A 15,262-nucleotide genomic window follows, 5' to 3' on the forward strand; every position below is an offset into this window, starting at 1 on the left:
GCTCAGTGCATGAGATCCAGACATGAGCAGTCATCCGGCAGAATCGTTGATCACTGGTTTCTTATGAGAAACCAGTGATCAACATAGAAGATCAGTGTGTGCAGTGTTATAGGTCCCTATGGGATAACAATGATCAGTATAAGAGATCAGTGTGTGCAGTGTTATAGGTCCCTATGGGATAACAATGATCAGTATAAGAGATCAGTGTGTGCAGTGTTATAGGTCCCTATGGGACCTATAACACTGCAAAAAAAAAGTGAAAAAAAAAGTGAATAAAGATCATTTAACTCCTCCCCTATTAAAAGTTTGAATCACCCCCCTTTTCCAATAAAAAAAAAAAACAGTGTAAATAAAAATAAAAATAAACATATGTGGTATCACCGCGTGCGGAAATGTCCGAATTATAAAAATATATCATTAATTAAACCGCTCGGTCAATGGCGTGCGCGCAAAAAAATTCCAAAGTCCAAAATAGTGCATTTTTGGTCACTTTTTATATCATTTAAAAATGAATAAAAAGTGATCAATAAGTCCTATCAATGCAAAAATGGTACCGTTAAAAACTTCAGATCACGGCGCAAAAAATGAGCCCTCATACTGCCCCATACACAGAAAAATAAAAAAGTTATAGGGGTCAGAAGATGACAATTTTAAACGTATTAATTTTCCTGCATGTAGTTATGATTTTTTCCAGAAGTCCGACAAAAACAAACCTATATAAGTAGGGATATCATTTTAATCGTATGGACCTACAGAATACATATGAGGTGTCATTTTTACCGAAAAATGTACTACGTAGAAACGGAAGCCCCCAAAAGTTACAAAACAGCGTTTTTTTTTTCAATTTTGTCGCACAATGATTTTTTTTCCCGCTTCACCATAGATTTTTGGGCAAAATGACTGACGTCATTACAAAGTAGAATTGGTGGCGCAAAAAATAAGCCATCATATGGATTTTTAGGTGTAAATTTGAAAGAGTTATGATTTTTTAAAGGCAAGGAGCAAAAAACGAAAATGCAAAAACGGAAAAACCTCCGGTCCTTAAGGGGTTAAAAGAAAATTCGACCCACAAATATTGTTATTTGCTTTTGCCATAGATTTTATGGTAAAATGAGTGATGTTATGGCAAACTACCTAGCTAGTTACCTGGATACTTAGATACCTGGCTACCTAATTACACACCTACCTACCAACCTATCTGGCTAGTTACCTACCTACATACCTGACTACTTAACTACCTAGTTAGCTACCTACCTGGCTACCCACCTACCTGCCCTTTTACTGTGCAGGAGGGCATTATAACAGTTCAGGGCCCATAGATGGGGAGATTCTGTAGAGGAGGGGAGGGCACGGTAAAAATGCAGAGTGTAACATGTTTGTCTTACACATGTTTTGGCTTGAAGAAGTCGACATGGCGGTCTGATGCGGACAGAGAAGAAAACTAAAAAAATGTTGATTCTGAAGATTGAAGATTGAAGATTGTTCCAGGGCGCTAGGGTTCTGACAAGGTCCTGAGACTGCATTTGTTTTTGCTGTAAAGGCACAGAAATGCTTAAGAAGTTCACAGTAAGATACCGGGCACATGTAAGTGTAATGGTTTCCTCTTGGCTAAATGCCAGGCACTTTGTTTGAATGGTTGCAGAACTTAGGTAAACAGTAACAGGAATCAGTCCTGGGGCATTGCTCTTAAAGGGGTACTCCGCTGCTCAGCGTTTGGAACAAACTTCTGAATGCTGGAGCCGGCGCTGGGAGCTTGTGACCTCACAGCCCTGCCCCCTAATGATGTCACACCCCACCCCCTCAATGCAAGTTTATGGGAGAGGACGTCACAGCCGTCACACCCCCTCCCATAAACTTGCATTGAGGGTGCGGGGCATGATGTCATGAGGGGGCGGGGCTATGATATCATGAGCTCCCGACACCGGCTCCAGCATTTGGAACAGTTTGTTCCAAATGCTGAGCAGCGGAGTACCCTTTAATGTCCTGCACAGGCTGGTATAACCTGTAGCTAATGGAGACCTAAAACATAACAACAGGCTTTTTTGCCAAAACAGGAACAGGAATTTTCTGTGAAGGGAGTGAGCATTATTATGTCCCACCTCCTTAGGACATGCAGATTCTTCAATTTGGTGGAGGCTGAGGGTCCCACTCAGGCAGGCAGCCTCTCATTTCCGTTGTGATGCTCTGAATCCATGATACCCTTGAGAGCTGTGATCCCGAGATGTGGGGACTCACTTTGACGACAACCTGTATGGACGCAGCACCCACCACTGGTGCTGCTGAAGTGGTCGTTGGCGCCTGCTCTTCTGTCCATACCTGTGTATTAGGGGGCCGTGGCGTGGTCTTGGGAAGCCGTAGCTTCTCTCTTGGTACGGCTGTTGGTGGCGGAACCATCACCGGCTCCGGTAGCTGGGACATCCAGCCAAGTGACGTCTACCTCTCAGAAAGGGGAATGAGACACTCTTGCATATAACGGAGCAACTCCCACTCATCCCTCGAATAACTACCACGGCAGCGGGGGTAACTTGGGCCTCACTGGTGGCTCCGGTCGGACTTGGGCACTCACAGATACCCTCTCAGTGCTGGAATAGGGTGTGGTGATCCCAGCCCAAGTTGGAGTCCTCCAGCCGCTGTCGCCTTGTTGTATAGGTGCCTTCCGGGCATCGCTGACTCTGTCTTTAAGCCCCACAGCCAGGGCTGCAAAAACTTTCTCCAGCCATCGCCACTTGCTGAGCGCTTGCTTCCCCCATGCTTGCGTGCTGCTTCCTCTCCACCATCTTAGCTGCACTGGTCACATGAGGTAAAGCTGGGAGGCAACAGGAAATACATCCGCCGTGCAGCCTCTTCAACCGTCCCCTGTGCAACAAGGGGGCGGTCCTTTAAATTCCACTTCGGCTTTGGCACAGCAACTTGGTTCCCGCGCCCGGAGGTGGGGTGTTTCATCTGGCAGAAGTTTTTCGCGCACTTTGCACTCCTTGGATTAACCCCTCCTGGGGTGGACTGTAATTTGTGGGGCAGCATGAGTTCTGTGCACTGCGTACACATGCAGACGGACTAGATTCACAAAGTCTCTTGTCACGATTCTCACTCTCTGTATGGCAGTCAATAAAGTGCTCCCCCTCTATTTCGGTAGCACTGGTCGCCATATGCAAAGTCCCGTACAGTAATTCTGTCGCACAATCTGTCGCACGCTTGTGCTTTCTCTAGGATACAGTTCAGACTGAGGTTTTTTTTGTAGGCACAAAACCAAATCCTGTTCGTGACACCAAGTTTTGTGGTGACACGGGGTGCTAGGAAATACCTAATCACTTTGTGACGCCAGGACACTGTTAGCCTGTACCCAGTCCGAGGTTGGAGACAGCTTCTCCTGGGCCAGACACGGAGATTAGAGAAACACACCAACATTGGGTTACGGATAACTGCCTTTTACTCAGCAGGGTGTTGAGGGTATTACACGCCAACAGAGTGCAGAGTGGAGAGAATACAGTGTAACCTCTTCGGAGACCAGTTGCCTTGCTGGGACTTATTGTGCTTTCACCCAACTGATTGATACTGACTTGATATAGAACTGAAGATTGTTCTAGGTCGCTAGGGTTCTGACAAGGTCCTGAGACTTTCTCTGCCAGACTTGAATTTCCTCTATGCGGGGGATCCTTGCAGAATGGCTAGATAAGACTTGAGATTAGATTTGTTCTGGACTTCCCTCAGAGCTTCTCCACCTACAGCTCGTACCTTAACCCCACTTGTGCTCAGAACACAGCTCTAGGCTGAACTGGGGCAACTCCTCCCCCCCACTACTTTATACACTAGTACAATATTTCAGAATTTGGGGGCCCTACCCTTAATTTTGCCCAGGGCCACACTAAGTCTAACACCGGCCCTGGCCTCCGTTATCAGAACCCCGTTCTTCAGTGGACTTTACCTGCCGGAGCTACAAACAGCACGTCACATCGCCGCTCAGCCAATCACTGGCCGCAGCGTTGTTTCTCCTCAGTCAGTGATTGGTTGAGTGGTGATGCCGCCTGTAGCTTCAGAAAGGGAAGTACACATGAGATCGGGGCCTGATAACAAAGGCTGTGAGGTAGCACAGTGGATATATAGAGGTTTTAATTATTTTATAACAAAGCCTGGGAACATTACTGAAAAAAATTGTAAAAAGTAAATTCAGTTGATTTACTAGAGGCCATAATTCCTAAATATTTGAAGCATTATCCTGCTTTTAACATTTTATTTTGAGATGGATTCAACATGATTTCCTTAAAGGGATACTTGGAACAAACTGTTCCGAACGCTGGAGATGGCGCCGGGAGCTCGTGATGTCATAGCCCCACCCCCTCATTATGTCATGCCCCGCCCCCTCGATGCAAGTCTATGGGAGGGGGCGTGATGGCTGTCACACCCCCTCCCATGGACTTGCATTGAGGGGATGGGGCGTGACATCATGAGGGGGCAGGGCTATGACGTCACAAGCTGCCGACGCCGTCTTCAGCGTTCGGAACTGTTTGTTCCAAATGCTGAGCAGCGGAGTACCCCTTTAAGGTAACAATAACTCTGGTATTCTTAGTCCAGGTTTGTATCCTTCCTATCCATAAATAAGAAGATGTCATCTGCATAGTATTAGTTTTACCTCTTCTCTATCTTCTTATTAGGATAGCCAATGGTTACAAGAACATTGCAAAGATCAAGGGAGAGGGAGGACATCTTAGCTACAATTTACACCAGTTCCCCCTGTAAATTATAGTAAATGTTCTTGGCCATAAGACCCCCATCAATGCTAAGCCCTGACTACTTTAAAAAAAATTGGCGAACATGGTAAAAAAAAAAAAAAAAAATTTGCATATTGTGTGCAAAACTGGAGTTTCTTTAAACTGCAACCTTAAATTTTTTTTACACCAGAAAAGACGCGTAGGTGATTGCTAAAGTCTTTTACACAATCACTGTTCATTATACAAGGATTAAGCTTTACTTACATAAATGTCACTGACAAGCTGTAATTACGGTAGGGAAGTATCGAAGGGAAATATCACGTCATCCCTACGAATATTGATCTATGGGGGGATTTACTAAATGCTATGTGTACATTGCAACGGCACAAGATCCCCTCTGTAAATACTATACATCACGCATTCTCCTTGTCCGCAGGATGTTCTGATCTCACAGCTGGACATGGACAATTTTCACTGGGGCCTCTTCAGTACTGGCGGTCCCAATATACGGATAGAGTTTCTCACTGAAGGTTGCGGTGTAGGTGTAGAGATGGGTCATCTTCTCTGCATCATAGAAGGAAACCTGACCGGCCTCATAATCCAGGTACACCCCAACTCTCTTCAGTGAGATCTTGATGCCGAGGAGTTCAATGGGCTCAGTCACTAAGTAAAGGCCATAGGGGAATTCATACGATACAGCCCAGTAATCATCAAGTACAAAAATGTGGCTTGTCTGCTTCCTATCTATTGTTCCTCTGGCCAATCCTACAGTCCATTGGTTTTTCCCATCTACGCCAACTTCCCAATAGTGGTGGCCATCACTGAAGCCTTCTCTGGTCAGTACTACTTGAAAATGAGAGAACCTCTTGGGGCTGTGGGGACAAACAAAAATGTACAATGTGAATAAGTGAAACTACTAAACATTCATGGGAAATTCCCACCTTCAACAGCTAAACAGAGAGAAGATTGGCCCCCAATATAAGTAGTGTTCTAATACTTATCTGAAGCTCACATGGAAAGACATCAGTAATGACGGAAGTCTTCAATGTGGAATATTGTTGCAAGTCAATCTGCATATTGCTCCTCTTGAATTAATTCTATAGATAATTTAGATATTTGCTTTCTCAGGATGTACAGGGGTCACTACTGAGGGGAACAGGAGAGAGAAGGAAGTCCTTGCATAGATACCCAGAGAGGGCACCTGACTGTGATGGGCACAAGGTTACTCCACCACAGGTCTAATGGAAATATGTGGAGGGTGAGAAGAGGAGAACATGCAGATGTATGTTATTAAGACTCTGCTGCACTTACAGGAACAGTGAAAATAAGGACATTTACGCAGATTTCAAAAATATTCCACAAAACCAGATCTTCACTGTATATACTGCTGGAAGTGTCTGACCAAACGTCTGCCTCGTAGTGATGATAGAGACAAGGAAGTAAGCACTCCATAGAATAATATTGTTGGACCCAGAGAGCTGAATTAATATATAAATGAACTGCTCACCCTGGGTGGTTGTGTAGGCACATACGCAACAATGGGATAGGTATGTAGAATTGATCGTCTGCTGCCCTCCGGAACATATGCGGTAGTGGATACTTGGCTTCAAAGGAACCCGGCTCACGAGCGGCGTGAGCCGCGTTCCTTTGAAGTCAAGTATCCACTATTGTAGTGATGATGTCACAGATAACCTGATTGAGGCTTCTCACTTCTATCAGGAGACACAGGAGACCCATCACCAGGTTATCACGTCTCACCTGTCCGGAACCCTCCTGAAGAAACTCGACTTGTAGGAGATGCTGGTCAAGTCCTCAGACACTAGGAGATTGCGGTGAGCCGTCTCTGGATCCAGCGTCAGAGGTGAGGTGGCTGTGGGATCAGATGAAAAGATGGGAGAGTGTGAAGATTATTTAGGAAGTATAGGTAGATTATATTGCATCTGATGATGGAGCAAACCTGAGTGTCACTGTCCAGCTCTTGTACAGACACAGATATGACATCCAGATATTTGTCCTTCATACTAATAGTAAAGAAACCTTTATAAAAAGGCCAAGGATGTAACCATTTTAACTACCATTGTACTAATCATTCTCTTAACCAGTTACAAGTTACTGACATGACATCCTGTGCTGATCCTGAGTTATATCCTGTATTATACTCCAGAGCTGCACTCGCTATTCTGCTGGTGAGGTCACTGTGTAAATACATTACATTACTTATCCTGTACTGATCCTGAGTTATATCCTGTATTATACTCCAGAGCTGTACTCACTATTCTGCTGGTGAGGTCACTGTGTACATACATTACATTACTTATCCTGTACTGATCCTGAGTTATATCCTGTATTATACTCCAGAGCTGTACTCACTATTCTGCTGGTGAGGTCACTGTGTAAATACATTACATTACTTATCCTGTACTGATCCTGAGTTATATCCGGTATTATAATCCACAGCTGTACTCACTATTCTGCTGGTGGCATCACTGTGTACATACATTACATTACTTATCCTGTACTGATCCTGAGTTATATCCTGTATTATACTCCAGAGCTGTACTCACTATTCTGCTGGTGAGGTCACTGTGGACATACATTACATTACTTATCCTGTACTGATCCTGAGTTATATCCTGTATTATACTCCAGAGCTGTACTCACTATTCTGCTGGTGAGGTCACTGTGTACATACATTACATTACTTATCCTGTACTGATCCTGAGTTATATCCTGTATTATACTCCAGAACTGTACTCACTATTCTGCTGGTGAGGTCACTGTGTACATACATTACCTATCCTGTACTGATCCTGTAGACCCCCATATCTTGTTTTAATAAAACACTTGCAGGGGTCCAGGAAGCTGAGATGTGAAGGGTCCTCACACTGTAGTTGTGTTTCACAACTTATGGTTATTCCTGTGTCTCTCCAGGATGAATAATAGTGGTCAGTGACTAGTTTCTGGGCCCATATAACAACTCCATGTATCTCAGCTTCCTGGACCACTATGCAAGTTCCTGTTACAATTCACTGTTAGGAATCACGGCAGGAGTACAGCAGATAGTGGATTCTCTTGGCCTGTGTGGATAGGGACTTGAGCCGCACCAGGGAGCGGGGTCTAATGTGCCACCGGTCTTTACCAGAGCCCGCCGCAAAGCGGGATGGTCTTGCTGCGGCGGGTGACACCCAGGTCGCTACCCCTGGCACAACTCGTCCACACAGGTAGCTGGGGGGTGACGTGGTGCAGACAGAGACTGGCAGGCAGGACGGAAGGACAAGGCAGGAACAAAGGAACAGGACAGGCCGGAACTGGGGACAGGAACACAGACTCGGGAACAGGACTTAACTCGGAACAGGACTTGGACTCAGGAACAGGGCTAGGACTCTGGGACAAGGACTAGGCTCAGGAACAAGGACTAGGACTCAGGCTAGGACAGACAACCAAGATCCGGCCCAGGGAGAATGGAGGAGCAGATACTTATGGAGCAGGGGACAGGTGCAGGTGCTTAAACTAATTGGGTACTGGCCCTTTAAGTAACAGAGCTCCAGCGCGGTTGCGCCCTAGGGGCCAGAAGCACACATGCTGGAGCTGCAGGGACATCAGGGAGCAAGGACACAGGAAGGTGAGCGACGGGCTGAGATTCGCATGCGGGCGCGTCCCACGATGTGAATCACAGCCCCGCCGGAAACAGGAACAGAGAGCGCTCACAGCCGGTGAGTCCAGCCGGAGCGCAACGGTAACAGTTCCTTTCCAGTCCTGACAGATCAGATTACCTGGTTGGACTACAGACAGCATCCTCCTCCAGGCGTAGTACTCGTAGGGCCCCTTGAAGAGGCCTCTTTGTGGTTTCTCGTTGACTACACTGAGGTTTTCTTCTATCTGTTCAGTCTCACACTGTCTATAACAACAAATATAAAGTTATGAATTCGGGTAGAAAAACAGACATGGTGCACATCTACAATCTTGTATAATGATCTGATTGCTTCTCAGCATAATATCGAAAACTAACAGGTTGTTAGTATACATTTTTGATCAAAAAGTACAAGCCCACTCGCCACGTCAAGGCCACCTATTTAGAGTGGGTCCCTAACGTCCCTAGCATAAAATGGCGCAGCACCGAGCGGCGACCACCACGGCCGCGACACCAATGCCCACAGGGGGGAACGACCCACCGGCAGAGCGGCCCCAATGCCACTCAAACCAGTCTATGGGCCGCACCCCCCCGCAGACACGGCGCCACGGCAGTAACGGACACCGCACAGCACCACACCAGTGTGAACAAGGTGTAATGGCTCACTTACCATGCTCTCCCAGTCAGACTGGGAGGCTGCTAGGAAAGAAATGACCCATGTGTAGCTAACTACTACTTATATAGGGTTGGGCTGTGTAGCTAACTACTACTTATGTAGGGTTTATAAAGTTATAAAGTCATCTCTAAGAACACACTGGGAAATGCTGGAGAAACACAAATACAAAATGAATGATGCTTTATTTAGATAAAATATGGCTGCCTATTATCTGAGCGGGGCCCTTGCTACAGATACAATACATACACTATATAATACAATGTGGTAAAATCAAATATGGTCAAATATAGTTGCATACAATTATGATATGGTGCATACACAGATAATGCCACCTAGTTTTGTGCCAATTTAAATGTCCAGTGTAATGCGCCTATATAGGTTTTCAAAGTCTTGTTAAATCCGTAAGTTGGAATACACAGTGCGAATAAAGTTGTGAGTGTTGCAGGTATGGCACGGGTATTCTCCCGGCCTAATAGAAGGATATTACCTGCGAGTCAGATGAATACTGCCATGTGAAGATGATATCGCAGGGACTTGCCGTCTTCATGGAAGGTTGCGGTGAGATGTCGACTCCCTTAGCTGTCGGATGGCACAGACGTGCGTCCAGCTCAGTAGGTGAGAAGATTCCGGCAGTAGGGTGATGTGCCCTCCTTAGCAGCGGCGTCCTCGTGTAGAGATTTGTATTTTGGGAGTGTACTGTCCTCCTGCCCTATCAGACTGAGTCCCTGCATGTCCCCAGGGCTCTCCTGCAGCATCTCCTTATAATGTGCATAGGTTATCTATGGGGAGGTTCTACAATCTCTCTCTTCCATCTATGCTGAGGTCCAGTGCGGTCGTCTCAGGGTCAGTGTCCAGCACATCTGGAGGCCTCAACCTAAATTGCAGCCACAAGTCAGTAAGTCAGGTCATCTCTGTCTGCTGTCACCATCTTCAGTCAAGTCAAGTCTATTATAGTCAGCGTGGCCTGCGTTAAAGTCTGTTGAGTCACTGCAAGTCCCAGCAAGCCTGCGAGGTCCCGTGTGTTACTGGTCACATCTCTGGGATATTGGCCTAACTGCATAGACTGTACCATCTGTCTAACCTCAGTAAAGCTACCGCTATCCTTTACCTGGCCTTGGACTCTTTATTGCCCCTGCCTAGCCTAGGACCTAGGACTTTCAGGTGGTTTAAGGGTAAGAAGGGGTTAATAACACCTACCCCTGGGCTACAACATCTGCCCGTACATCTGCCTTACATTACACCCGTGGTTCCCCTTTATCAATGGGTGAGAAATTGGCACAAAACTAGGTGGCATTATCTGTGTATGCACCATGTCATAATTTTATGCAACTATATTTTACCATATTTGATTTTACCACATTGTATTATATAGTGTATGTATTGTATCTGTAGCAAGGGCCCCGCTCAGATAATAGTCAGCCATATTTTTATCCTATGATTTTTGCCACTACGGATCAGTACCTCGGTATAAGGCATACCATCAAGCATAGTGTGTAGCCACCCGAACTCTCAGCTTTTTCTTGAAACACAAATACAGTACAATGGCAGATAAACAGTAGATATTGGGGTGTCTGGGGTGTTGCAATGATATTACAGGGTCTGGTGGTATTAACCCTTACTTGTCGTGATGCCAGGGTGCGGTTTGCTTAGTATTGGAGATCCTGCCGCCAACCGGTCCACAAATGGCAGGGATAATAAATGGAATGTCCACAGCAGGATTTATGAGATAACTGGAAACTTTTACTTGAACTCTTATGCAACAGTCTTTACAATTATACAGTTTCTCCTGAGGCAACCGGGATGCAGGTTCCTCACAGGCTTTGCTGGGACTGGTAGTAATGAGCTTTACGCAGGCCACTGTGCTACTACTTATAAGATTTGAGTGGAATAGTAGTCACACAGGATTTGTAGGTTGAGCTTTATAACTCACGATTTTAATGGCTGCTGATCCTTCAGGCTTTGGCCTAGATGCGATGAATTTAGATGTGCTGAATGTGCCTGCTTGATAGTCCGGCAGGAAGAGAGTAGAGCAAGAGAGTGCAGGAACAAGAGAGGGAATTTACAGACTACTGCCCTTTATATAATAGGACGCTGGACTAAGCTCATTGGCCAGCAAACCTGTAGGTCCTGAACCCAGTGAACTCTGGGTACATCACATGACGCAGGAAGGTCCTTAAACATATGTACCTTCACAATGGTAGATCACATGACCTGGGAAGGTCCTATACATTTATTATACCTAAACATTAACTAATAGACATGTAAATACAATTATATGAGGCGACCAAGGGGCAAGCCCTGCAGGAGAGCATTGTGGAGATGGAGGAGCATTAGCTGAGGGGACTTAACACAAGGGACAGGACGAGGTCCTGTACCGGGACACCACAATATCCTTCCTGATTTCCATGTGCATGCTCAGCTCAGCTGAGTGTGCATGCATTCTGAAAAGGAAGAAGAGAGAAAGCCGCTGCCAGGCCCCCATACACATGCATACTCATGTGGTGGCCTAGAACAGGATGGTGTGGCCCCATAATTTCCTTCTGCCCTGTCAGGCAGAGTCCATTTATGTCCCCAGGGCTCCCTACAGTGTTATCCCCTATGTACATATGTTAGCATTATAAGAGTGTACTGTTTCTTTAATTATTGTACCACATGATTGTTACCTAGGAGGCACTAGTGACTCGGTGACCCCCCAAGTAACCTATGGGCTCCTTGCACAGCCCCCACCTCCCTATATAACCAGGGGAGGGGCTGCAATCTCTCTCTTAGTTCCTGCGGAGGTCCAGTGCAGTCGTCTCAGTGTGTGTCCGGAGTATTGGAGGACTCAAGCCTAAAGTCTGCAGCCAAAAGTCAGCTCAAGAAAGCTAAAGTCATCATCTTGTCAGTCACAAGTCATCTAATTGTCAGTCATCAAGTCTGTCAAGTCAAGTCCATCCATAGTCATCGTGGCCTGCATAAAAGTCAGTCTAACTACTGCAAGTCCCAGCAAGCCTGCGAGGTCCCCCTGTGTCTCCTCCTTGGGATATATGTACTGCATAGACTGTATCACCTGTCTACCCTCAGTAAAGCTACCGATGTCCGTAACTTGGCGTCGATTTCTTCATTGCCCCCGTGCCTAGCCCAGGATCAGTGGTATTACCATCGCGTGGTTAAGGCTAAACCATGCCCTGGCGTCACAACAAGAAGGGGTTAATAACATCTGCCCCTTGGGCCATAACATCTGCCCTGCATTATTCTACATTCCCCCCCCCCCCCCCCCCGACACCACACTCAGGTCAGCCAATCCCTCTAAAAATTCTTAATTCTGTGCCGGGTGCTGCTCCTGTCTCGTGACGTCGCGCCACGCTCCCTTGTGAAGTCACACCATGACCCCTCCCTTCATGTCTATGGGAGGGGGTGTGAGTGCCGTCAAGGATCCTCCCATAGACTTGAATGGAGGGGGCGTGGTGTGACGTCTCCGTTTCTGAGTCTGGAGCATCACCCGGCACAGAATGCTGGGTGCTGCACAGAGATCGCGGGGGGACCCCCGAGATCAGACATCTTATCCCCTATCCTTTGGATATGAGATAAGATGTCTAAGGGCCGGAGTACCCCTTTAATCTAATTTGTGTGGTCGGTTTTATGAACACTGCTTTGTGTACAGGATGTGCAGATTTCCTTCATATAATGGAGGATCTGCTCTAATGTGAAGGGGCTATAAGGTAAATCCAGGGGGTGCCCAGGACCCTGCGCCATGTCACATGCTTTGCCATCTGGGATACTTACCGCTGCATGAATTGTCTGATATCCTGCAGGAAGAAATAGAGAGGTTATAAGTCATGTCCCTGCAATGTCACTGTATGTTGTCATTGTGTTTTTTCTTTTTTAAAGGGGTACTCCGCAGCCTCAGCGTTTGGAACATTTTGTTCCAAACGCTTGTAACGGGTGGCAGGGGTCGTGATGTCACGGACAGGCCCCTCATGATGTCACGCCTCGCCTCCTCAATGCAAGTCCATGGGAGGGGGCGTGGCGTCCGCCACGCCCCCTCCCATAGACTTGCATTGAGGGGGCCTGGCCTCACATCACAAGGGTCGTGGTTGTGACGTCACGACCCCCGCCGCCCGCACCCAGCGCTCTAAGCGAACACCGGGTGCTGCACAGAGATCGTGGGGGTCCCAGCTGTGGGACCCCCGCGATCAGACATCTTATCCCCTACCCTTTGTGAGATGTCAAGGGGCGGAGTTCCCCTTTAAGATCTCTTCTTGCTGTCATCCTAATAAAGGGATTATCCCAAGATTAAAGGTTCTGACATATCCACATGATGGCAGCTGTATGGGGGACTGACCTCTGGGATCCCCACCAATCACAAGAACAGAGGCCCCTCGAGTGAATGGAGAGGCAGACACCATGTGGATCGGGGATACCTTTTATCCGATCAGGATTTTGATCAGTGTCTGAAACCTCTGATAACGTCTGCTCTCTGTTCTTACAACGCATTCAGAAAGTCTTCATACCCAGTCACTTTTCTCACATTTTCTTCTGTCCCTCCTTGTGTCCCCCATCATTCTGCCCTTAATCCCCCATATTGACAAAGTGATAACAGAATGTTACAGATCTTTACTTCTTAAAAATATTTATTTATTGCAAAGGAAAAACTAGAATACTTCATACCCTTTATTATAACATGTGGCATAAGTATTCATACCCTTTTCTTAGGACTTAGTTGAAGCCCCTTTTGCAGTGATTCCGGCCTCCAGTCTTCTTGGGGATGAGGCCACAAGGTTTACACACTTTGATTTGGGGATTTTTGGCCCATTCTTCTCTGCAGATCCTCTCAGTTCTGTCAGGTTGGATGGGGACCATTGGTAGAAGCCATTTATGGGTCTCTCCAGAGATGTTCCATTGGGTTCGGGCTTTGGCTGGGCCACTCAAGGATATTTACAGAGTTGTCCCTAAGATGCTCCTGTGTTGTCTTGTCTGTGTGCTTAGGGGCATGGGGGGGGGGGGGGGGCATTTATCATTGTAGTGTAAGTGAAGCATTTTTCTACACCTTTTTTGTGTGCTGGTAATGTGTAGGAGCGCCTAGTTTATTAAATGGTCGCAGATCATTTGCTACATTTTGTGGAAGTACACATTTTCTGAAATTTCCCTCTTGACATACACCATAAAACTGAACTAAGTCTGGGCTGGTGTACTTTAGAGACTTTTCAGTGGTTTTGCGCCTCTTTTTTGCACCTTACGCAAAAAGTCTCAGTTGATAAATTAATTACCACTGCATAATACTAACCTCAACAGCTGGTCTGTACACAAAAAAAGTGCAAACCAAAAAGGCGCAAAAAATAGCCCAAGGTGCAGCGCTGGGCCAAATGAAAGACAAAACTATACCAAAAAACTGTTCTGAAGACAATGATAAATGCCCCCCAGTGTCTTTTTGGAAGGTAAACCTTCGGCCCAGTCTGAGGTCCAGAGCACTCTGGATCAGGTTTTCATTAAGTATATCTCTGTGCTTTGCTCTATTCAGCTTTCCCTGAACCCTGACCAGTCTCCCTGTCACCCAGTAGGATGCTGCCCCCACCATGATCACTGTAGGGATAGTATTGGGCAGGTGATGGGCAGTGCCTGGTCTCCCCCAGACATGATGCTGCCCCCACCATGATCACTGTAAGGATGGTATTGGGCAGGTGATGGGCAGAGCCTGGTTTCCTCCAGACATGATGCTGCCCCCACCATGATCACTGTAGGGATGGTATTGGGCAGGTGATGGGCAGTGCCTGGTTTCCCCCAGACATGATGCTGCCCCCACCATGATCACTGTGGGGATGGTATTGGGCAGGTGATGGGCAGTGCCTGGTTTCCCCCAGACATGATGCTGCCCCCACCATGATCACTGTGGGGATGGTATTGGGCAGGTGATGGGCAGTGCCTGGTTTCCTCCAGACATGATGCTGTCCCCACCATGATCACTGTAGGGATGGTATTGGGCAGGTGATGGGCAGTGCCTGGTTTCCTCCAGACATGATGCTGCCCCCACCATGATCACTGTAGGGATGGTATTGGGCAGGTGATGGGCAGTGCCTGGTTTCCCCCAGACATGATGCTGCCCCCACCATGATCACTGTAGGGATGGTATTGGGCAGGTGATGGGCAGTGCCTGGTTTCCCCCAGACATGATGCTGCCCCCACCATGATCACTGTAGGAATGGTATTGGGCAGGTGATGGGCAGTGCCTGGTTTCCTCCAGACATGATGCTGCCCCCACCATGATCACCG

At 46.9% G+C, this 15,262-nt stretch overlaps 3 protein-coding genes across 19 annotated transcripts in view; 1 reads left to right on the forward strand and 2 right to left on the reverse strand.

Moving 5' to 3' along the window:
• Positions 1-5,218, reverse strand: part of LOC130283980 (zinc-binding protein A33-like) — a 34,770-nt gene extending 29,552 nt beyond the window's left edge. For 2 of the 3 annotated variants that reach the window (XR_008846895.1, XM_056533825.1), the window contains exon 1: positions 5,119-5,195. Coding sequence is in view for 2 of the 3 variants with exons in the window: in XM_056533825.1 (XP_056389800.1) it covers positions 5,119-5,127 (9 nt within the window). In the remaining variant the exon portion in view is untranslated. Of the gene's footprint in view, positions 1-5,118 lie in introns of all 3 variants that reach the window. The other variant, XM_056533826.1, reaches the window with a different exon arrangement.
• LOC130283978 (zinc-binding protein A33-like) overlaps positions 1-15,262 on the forward strand; it is a 112,673-nt gene that overhangs the window by 72,209 nt on the left and 25,202 nt on the right. For all 5 annotated transcript variants that reach the window (XM_056533816.1, XM_056533821.1, XM_056533819.1 and 2 more), the window contains exons 4-5: positions 5,835-6,253; positions 6,426-6,567. The gene's annotated coding sequence lies outside the window, so the exon portion shown is untranslated. The remainder of the gene's footprint in view (positions 1-5,834; positions 6,254-6,425; positions 6,568-15,262) is intronic.
• LOC130283977 (nuclear factor 7, brain-like) overlaps positions 5,155-15,262 on the reverse strand; it is a 168,709-nt gene continuing 158,601 nt past the window's right edge. For all 11 annotated transcript variants that reach the window (XM_056533808.1, XM_056533807.1, XM_056533806.1 and 8 more), the window contains 4 exons: positions 12,779-12,801; positions 8,480-8,604; positions 6,465-6,576; positions 5,155-5,578 (listed from right to left, as the gene is read on the reverse strand). In XM_056533808.1, the coding sequence (XP_056389783.1) occupies positions 5,155-5,578; positions 6,465-6,576; positions 8,480-8,604; positions 12,779-12,801 (684 nt within the window). The remainder of the gene's footprint in view (positions 5,579-6,464; positions 6,577-8,479; positions 8,605-12,778; positions 12,802-15,262) is intronic.

Source organism: Hyla sarda, chromosome 8, assembly GCF_029499605.1.
Source record: "Hyla sarda isolate aHylSar1 chromosome 8, aHylSar1.hap1, whole genome shotgun sequence".
In the NCBI taxonomy this organism is placed as follows: Eukaryota; Metazoa; Chordata; class Amphibia; order Anura; family Hylidae; genus Hyla; species Hyla sarda.